The sequence below is a fragment of the Triticum urartu genome, chromosome 5 (genome assembly GCF_003073215.2).
Source record: "Triticum urartu cultivar G1812 chromosome 5, Tu2.1, whole genome shotgun sequence".
Taxonomy (NCBI): Eukaryota; Viridiplantae; Streptophyta; class Magnoliopsida; order Poales; family Poaceae; genus Triticum; species Triticum urartu.
In genome coordinates, this window is record NC_053026.1 from 69705466 (window position 1) to 69714280 (window position 8815).

Genomic DNA, 8815 nt, shown 5'->3' on the forward strand with positions numbered 1-8815 from the left:
CATGGGTATCCAATTGCGTTCTTGCTACTTCATTTGGGGTTTGTTAAAAAAAAGTGGGTCGTGGTTTGCAAGTGCGAGCTTAGCACACAATCGACCTTTACACATAAGGTTGGAATATCCAATCTGGAAGGCGTGACCGATGTGATGCTTCTTCTAGCAGCAGTCGGATTAGTGGAGAAAGAAAATTGTAAATCTTAGTTAACAAGAGAAGTGTCGGGGCCAGGACTAAACCTTCAAGTGTCGATTCCTTCACATCACCTCGTCAATTAACGGACGAACTAGATGGAAGTGGATAAAAGCATCACAGACTATTGAGATGAATAGTAGTGACCATTAATATCTTTTACCGATGTAAATTGAACCCGACTATTTAAGCCTCGTATAATAATGAGTAAAGGAAGAAGAAGTTTATCCCTAATCTAATTAATCATTATAGGTAGGGTTCTACCTTCTTCTCCCGTAATGAGATCTAGTTCACCTCCATCAAAGCGATCCCGCTCCCCAAATCCACAAAACATAGATTGGGGTCCTGACAAGAAGATGGGAGTATATCTATTGATGAGTGTGATCTCAAGGGTTAGGGCGCTGAAAAACTCTTTCTACTGGCATTTGTAATTTGGGGTGCATATGAAAGCACCGTATGATCGAAGAACCTCTAACAAAGCATATCAAAGTCAAGCTAAAACAAAGAAAACAAAGCATTTCTACACTAAACACAAGCACATATTCGTTGCAACTATCAGCACACACCCACGATTTGACAAGGCGGCCCTAAGCACCGAGAATTAGCACATCCGAGGAGTACACCCTAGGAGCAACCTTCGACCGCATGCACCTAACGATTAGCGAAGGTTTGCCGACTTGAAACAATAGAGAAAGGCACTGCATGTCTGAGAACAAGCTTTCCCGGTAACTATTTTCGACAGCTACATGGAGAAGGGTGAGGAAGAAGGATGTCGTCGGCTGGGGTCGGGGTCACCCTCGAACGAGAGTGACAAGAAAACCGAAAAGTTCTTACTCAAGAAACTCTGGAGATATCTCGATATCTCGAATTGCCTTCATACAAAATTCATATATGACCCGGAGATTGGCACGCGAGAGAAGAAGTCGCTTGTGAGGCGGATTGGGCCTCATAGAAAGAGCTCTTAGGTGGAAACAAGGCATGCTGAAAATTAAATCAACGTAGATGCAACTATTTTATACGGAGACATCAAAGGGTGTAGCAGTGACTATTTTTAGGCACTAGCATGGGATTTATCAAGTGCTTTGGCGATGGTCTATGAGGGAATTTTCGATCCGGTTTCGTTAAAAAGCTATGGCCTGCGTTGAAGTGGTATCTTCAATGAATGTCATTCACTTAAATTACTATGCGCAAGTGGCTATGGATTGTTTGATAGTGGTAAATGATATTAATTCAAGCTCCCGCTATCCGGTGCAATTTTGAAGGAGATCGTGGTGTAGAAGAGCCACTAGGCAAGTGTAGAGTTCGGACATGGAGGATGAGAAACAAATTTTGAAGGAGTACTCGCGAAAGAAAAGAAAAAAAAATTGAAGATCATGCTCTTCAAAAGGCAACTTCAGGCCTCAGACTATCCGTATGTTACTATCTCCACAGAGGGAGCTTGTTTTTTGAATGATATGTTACTATCCATATGTTACCCCCGCACATTTTGAATTGACAGTCATTTGCAATTCAAAGAAAAAAAAGCATGATTATTTCTATTCAGGTTAAACAAACTGGAGTACACAAGAAAACTTGATTTCAGTCGAAAAGAAAACCCTTGATTTCCCCGCCTCCATGTGTTTTTGTAACACAAAGGTGATTTCCACGCCTCAATTTTTTTTTAAGGACGGACATTAGTACCAGTGGTGGTGGTGGCGAAATGAATGCATTTGGCACTCGTAATAAATCACGCCACCAACCAGCGTGAGTGTAGTGTGTAGCCATGGTGGAGCTTCGCACTCGGCTCGACCACACTCTCCCTAGTTCCCACCAATGCGCCGCAGCCTCACTTCCACTCGCTGCTGCCATGTGCGCACCTCCTCCACCTCCTCCTACTACGCACTGAGACGGTGAGAAAGCAGAGGCAAGGGAGAGCGGGGAGAACGCCATGCACGCGCACCGCCCGCCGCCGCCGCCGGGCGGTTCGCCGGCGCCGGCGCCCTCTCCGTCCCCGTACCAGTCGCCAATGCCGTCCCCGACAGCGGCATTTCAGGGCGGGCTCATCAGCTCGCCGCCTTCTCCCTCTGCGGTCGCGTCGCCTGGACCGGCGCCCGTGCCTGCGCCCGCGCCGGAGCCTAATGCGGTGCTCGCGTACGCGGGCGCGCGGCGAGGCGGGGGTGGCATGAGCCCGCCGCTCATCGCCATGCTGGCGGTGGTGGGGGCGGCGCTGCTCGTGGTGCTCTACGCGCGGCTGGCCAGGCGCGTGGTCCGAGCCGTCCGGCGGCGGTGGCGTGGGTGGAGGAGGCGGCGGCGGCTGCTGATGCTCCCGCTCGGCTCCCCGGCGCACGACTCCTTCGCGTCCTTCACCACCTACGACAACTTCTACCACACCTTCTCGCCGTACGGCTTGGACGACGCGGCCATCAAGTCGCTGCCCTCGGCGCAGTTCCTCAAGGCGGAGGCCGCGCGCGCGAGCGCCGGCGCCCGCGACTGCGCCGTGTGCCTGCTGGAGTTCGCCGACGGCGACGAGCTCCGCGCGCTGCCGCTGTGCGCGCACGCCTTCCACGCCGACTGCATCGACGTCTGGCTCCGCGCGCACGCCTCCTGCCCGCTCTGCCGCGCCGCCGTCGCGCTCCCGCCCCCCGTCTCCTCGCCGCTCCGCTCCGCCCGACGCGTTCGCCCCAGCCTCGACGACCTCCTCTTCTTCCACCCCGTCCCGCCGCCTCCACAAAACGACGCCGGCGCCCTGCCGGAGATCACGCCGGCCAGCCCCGATCAGCTCAACCCGAGGGACTTCCTCCTCAAGCGCTCCTACTCCTTCGGCTTCGAGCGAAATATCGCCACGGAGGCCGCGTCCACAGCATCCCCTTCCTGGCGCTACCGCTTGGGCGGCGGAGGCGGGGACGGCGCCAGCGGCCGCGGCCGGAGCTTCTGGAGCAAGCGCTGGCCGTCCCCATTCGGCGGCGTCGGGGGCTCCGCGGCGGCCGCAGCCCGTGTGTTCTCGTTCCGCTCGGCCGCGGGCAAGTCCTCCCCCTTCGCCCGCCGCCGCGCCGGCGCAGCCCCCGCAGGAGGCGGGTTCTTCATGTCCCTGTCCTCCGAGCCCCCGTCCATCGCCGCGGCGAGGCGGAGCAACCGCGCGTCGAGCCGGCTCCGGTGCGGGGACCCCGAGGCGCTGCTCTCGCCGGACCGTCTCAGCCGCTAACCCCAAGAAAACCTCCCACCGCCGGCTCCGGCGGTGGTGTGTGACCCCACCGGTGCCGGTGCCGTGCACTGTCCTCGCGCGCCGCGGTGGTGGTGGTGGTGGGCCTGCGTTGCGTGGACAGAGAGGGAGGCAGCAGTAATGGCGCGTTAAATGCGCGGCCTGCCGAGGTTTTAATGGCGGGAGGACGAGGCGTGTCCTCTTCTGCGCAGGCCTCGACGCGTTCGAAATTTTCAACCCGAATTTTGACCAAATGCTCATCGTGGACCGCGAGGTGCGGTGGTAAACCAAGTCGGTGACCATCTGAGCCGTCCGATCAGAAAACGAACGGCTCTCGGTGCACCGGAGTGCTCGTTTTCTCGTCGGACAGCTCATATGGAGGGCAGCAGTGGAACCGTTGCCATGTGTTCTTCCCTACTGGTAGAAAACTCAGTTATATAGAAGCAGTGTGTTTGAGTTTAAGAGAAGTTGCCGTCCTATTTGTTGTACCATATATTTGTTCACAAATATTTGTCAAAATTTTCCACAAGAAAAAGAATATTCATCTTCGTTGACCGGTCTATATCTTCGTAGGTATGAATTTTATGGTATTCGTATGTTTACATCTGCATATTTTTTGAACATTCTCTTGTGCCGTCGTGAGCTTCCCCAAATGTCGTGTATTGCGGCTTTTTCACGCGTCCATCCTAACTTTTGCCGGATGGGTCATTCGCTTCGAATGGTTTGGTGGGTGCTGGTATGGTGTTGCGAGATGCGTCGGGAGCCACCGTGATTTCAGCATGTAGAACTGTTCCCGTGTAGAGATGCATCGGAAGCAGAATTAAGTGCGTGTATGGAGGGGTTATCATCGGCATTGATGAGAACCGAGCTGCCTGTCGAAGTGGAGGTGGATTCCCTTGAGTTGATCAAGCTTGTGCAGTCCAGCGACAGTGATAGATCAATTTATGCATATCTAATCAAAGACATTAAGCATATGATGAGTTGATCAAGCTTGTGCAGTCCAGCGACAATGATAAATCAATTTATGCTTATCTAATCAAAGACATTAAGCATATGATGAATTGATCAAGCTTGTGCAGTCCAGCGACAATGGTAGATCAATTTATGCTTATCTAATCAAAGACATTAAGTATATGACGAGCATCCGTGAAACTCGTATTACTTGTATCCTTAGACCCCAAAATAAAGTTAGAAATTGTTTGGCTATTTTTGCTAGAGAGGAAGGGAGAACTATGACTTGGTTACCCTCTAGTCCTCCTAGAGTTTTGGAACTTGCATCTTTTCATTGTAACTCTGTCGGGGTTTGAGTAATACAAGTTTCAGGTTGCAAAAGGAAAAGAAAAAAACTATTGTGGGATTTGTTGTCACATATTGCCACACTCTACCTACGCCATGATAGAATACGTGTTTGTCAAGAATCAGTTAGGATCTAATCTAATCCCTTGTAATTAGGAGATGTGTATGCCGCACCATATTGGTGTCGAGCATTGCCTTCTCAACCGATCTCTCGCAAAAACCCATCTAGGTTTACATGGTATCAGACTAGGTTTGATATATCGACTTCCGCACTCTCCCTGGCCGCCACCTCCTCCGCCCTTGTTTCATCTCCCTCGTCGTCGACTTCCTATGGCGTCGCTTCATTCGGCCCGTTCCACTTTGGCCATCTGATCATTGTCAAGCTCTCATCGGACTCCTTCATGATATGGCGGGCGCAGGTCACCTCCCTCCTCCGCAGCCATCTACTCCATGGCTATGTTGATGGCACTTTCCCGTGCCTGCTACCTCTTGAGCACTGCGTTGGTTTTCCCTTGAAGAGGAAAGGGTGATGCAGTAGAGCAGCGTAAGTATTTCCCTCGGTTTTTGAGAACCAAGGTATCAATCCAGTAGGAGGCCACGCAGAGTCCCTCGCACCTACACAAACAAATAAACTCCTCGCAACCAACGCGATAAAGGGGTTGTCAATCCCTTCACGGTCACCTACGAGAGTGAGATCTGATATATATGATAAGATAATATTTTTAGTATTTTTATGATAAAGAGAAATAAAGATGCAAATAAAATAAATGGCAAAGGAAATAACTAAGTATTGGAAGATTAATATGATGGAAAATAGACCCGAGGGCCATAGGTTTCACTAGAGGCTTCTCCCGAGAGCATAAGTATTACGGTGGGTGAACTAATTACTGTTGAGCAATTGACAGAATTGAGCATAGTTATGAGAATATCTGGGTATGATCATGTTTATAGGCATCACGTCCGAGACAAGTAGACCGACTCCTGCCTGCATCTACTACTATTACTCCACACATCGACCACTATCCAGTATGCATCTAGAGTATTAAGTTCAAGAGAACAGAGTAACGCTTTAAGCAAGATGACATGATGTAGAGGGATAAACTCATGCAATCTTCCCCTAATAATAAAGCAAATAGTGCTTCTGGTCGTCCGTCATTAAAACTGCCCCTAAAGTTGTAAATTATTACCCACCAATGCCACCGGTAAGTGAGAAAAACGTTTGGTTTGTTTTATTTTGTTTTGTCTGCGGTGGGCATAGCTCAAAAGGAAGAGATCCCCTCTTATGAAATAACCATGCACACAGCGCACTGGTTGGTGCCTTCACCTACCACGCTGGAGGTTGTGTGTTCGATCCCCACCCTTTTCCAAAAGATCAAATACTTTTTGAAATTTTCATATCTTTCAAACCCTAACTCCAAATCTAACATGTCATATATGATAATTCATCAGAAAAATGTGTAGATTCCAAATATTCCTTTATCATTAATTTTTATAAATATCATTAATTTTTAGAAATATGTTCAGGGTGCAAACTTAAATAATACGTTCTTTATATGATGAGATATTTTAGAAATGCCTATTACATATGCCCTTATAGATTGGTTGTTTTTTGTGGAGCAATCCGATATGTTTGCAACCAAATTAAGTCTTGAATTGAATTATGGTTGCAAATGCACATATATTTTTATATATGCAAACACATATATGACAAAAATAATGCTCTTATGCACATGCTATCATTGAATACTAAAATGTACTTTGCTATTTTCATTCTAATGCAATATTTTTTGGGCATCACCGAGAAACAACATCAAATGCATAAACATATACCGGCAACTAGGTAGATATTTGTGTTGTATAATGAATTCTAAACACCTTGAGTACACTTCAAAAATCATCACACATTTATGTTTTTTCACAACACCACTTAGCATGTTGTTGTTGCGTGGCATCATGAAAGATTTCAAGGGATTTGCTGTATCGTCAAGTGTGTGTATGAGGGGTGAATTTTTTCTCCCGTTGCAACGCACGGGCATGTTTGCTATATGATATAAACCCCATCTTGTTATCCTTGATGGCAACAATACAATACGTGCCTTGCTGCCCCTACTGTCACTGGGAAAGGACACCACAAGATTGAACCCAAAGCTAAGCACTTCTCCCATTTCAAGAAAGATCAATATAGTAGGCAAACCAAACTGATAATTCGAAGAGACTTGCAAAGATAACCAATCATACATAAAAGAATTCAGAGAAGATTCGAATATTGTTCATAGATAAACTTGATCATAAACCCACAATTCATCGGTCTCAACAGACACACCGCAAAAGAAGATTACATCGAATAGATCTCCACAAGAGAGGGGGAGAACTTTGTATTGAGATCCAAAAAGAGAGAAGAAGCCATCTAGCTAATAACTATGGACCCATAGGTCTGAAGTAAACTGCTCACACTTCATCGGAGAGGCTATGGTGTTGATGTAGAAGCCCTCCGTGATCGATACCCCCTCCAGCGGAGCTCCGGAAAAGGCCCCAAGATGGGATCTCGTGGATACAGAAATTTATGGCGGTGGAATTAGGGTTTTGGCTCCGTATCTGGTAGTTTTGGGGTACGTAGGTATATACAGGAGGAAGGAGTACGTCGTGGAGCAACGTGGGCCCCACGAGGGTGGAGGGTGCGCCTGGGGGGGGGGGGGGGGGGGGGGGCGGCCGGGGGGGGGGGGGGTAGGCGCGCCCCCCTACCTCGTGCCTTCCTGGTTGATTGCTTGTCATAGGGTCCAAGTCCTCTGGATCATGTTCGTTCCAAAAATCACGTTCCCGAAGGTTTCATTCTGTTTGGACTCTGTTTGATATTCTTTTTCTGCGAAACCCTAAAATAGGCAAAAACAACAATTCTGGGTTGGGCCTCCGGTTAATAGGTTAGTCCCAAAAATAATATAAAAGTGTATAATAAAGCCCAATAATGTCCAAAACAGGATATAATATAGCATGGAACAATCAAAAATTATAGATGCGTCGGAGACGTATCAAGCATCCCCAAGCTTAATTCGTGCTCGTCCTCGAGTAGGTAAATGATAAAAAACAGAATTTTTAATGTGGAATGCTACTTGGCATAATTTCAATGTAATTCTTTTAATTATGGTATGAATATTTAGATCCGAAAGATTCAAGACAAAAGTTTAATATTGACATAGAAATAATAATACCAAGCATACTAACTAAGCAATTATGTCTCTTCAAAATAACATGGCCAAAGAAAGCTATCCCTACAAAATCATATAGTCTGGTTATGCTCCATCTTCACCACACAAAGTATTCAAATCATGCACAACCCCGATGACAAGCCAAGCAATTGTTTCATACTTTTGGTGTTCTCAAACTTTTTCAATCTTCACGCAATACATGAGTGTGAGCCATGGACATAGCACTATAGGTGGAATAGAATGGTGGTTGTGGAGAAGACAAAAAGGGAGAAGATAGTCTCACATCAACTAGGCGTATCAACGGGCTATGGAGATGCCCATCAATAGATATCAATGTGAGTGAGTAGGGATTGCCATGCAACGGATGCACTAGAGCTATAAGTATATGAAAGCTCAACAAAAGAAACTAAGTGGGCGTGCATCCAACTTGCTTGCTCATGAAGACCTAGGGCATTTGAGGAAGCCCATCGTTGGAATATACAAGCCAAGTTCTATAATGAAAAATTCCCACTAGTATATGAAAGTGGTAGCATAGGAGACTCTCTATCATGAAGATCATGGTGCTACTTTGAAGCACAAGTGTGGAAAAAAGGATAGTAGTATTACCCCTTTTTTGGGGGGCCTTCTTTTTTTTGGCCTTTCTTTTTTTATTGGGACAATACTCTATGAATGATGATCCTCACACTTCTATTTATTTACAGCTCAATGATTACAACTCGATACTAGAACAAAATATGACTCTATATGAATGCCTCCAGCGGTGTACCGGGATAGCAATGATGCATGAGTGACTTATATGAAAGAATAATGAATGGTGGCTTTGCCACAACTAAAATGTCAACTACATGATCATGCGAAGCAATATGACAATGATGGAGCGTGTCATAGTAAACGGAACGGTGGAAAGTTGCATGGCAATATATCTCGGAATGGCTATGGAAATACCATGATAGG

General features: G+C 47.2%; 1 protein-coding gene across 1 annotated transcript; it reads left to right on the plus strand.

Annotated features, from left to right (window-relative positions):
* The first annotated feature begins 1922 nt into the window (after window positions 1–1922).
* Window positions 1923–3924, plus strand: LOC125507934 (RING-H2 finger protein ATL65-like). Its single transcript, XM_048672463.1, has one exon. The coding sequence runs from the start codon at window positions 2112–2114 to the stop codon at window positions 3363–3365; it is 1254 nt and encodes a 417-aa protein (XP_048528420.1). The 5' UTR covers window positions 1923–2111; the 3' UTR covers window positions 3366–3924.
* Window positions 3925–8815: the final 4891 nt, after the last annotated feature.

What these genes read in the sequence shown, in the direction of transcription:
- LOC125507934 (XM_048672463.1), top strand. Translation starts at nt 2,112, where the DNA reads ATGCACGCGCACCGCCCGCCGCCGCCGCCGGGCGGTTCGCCGGCGCCG.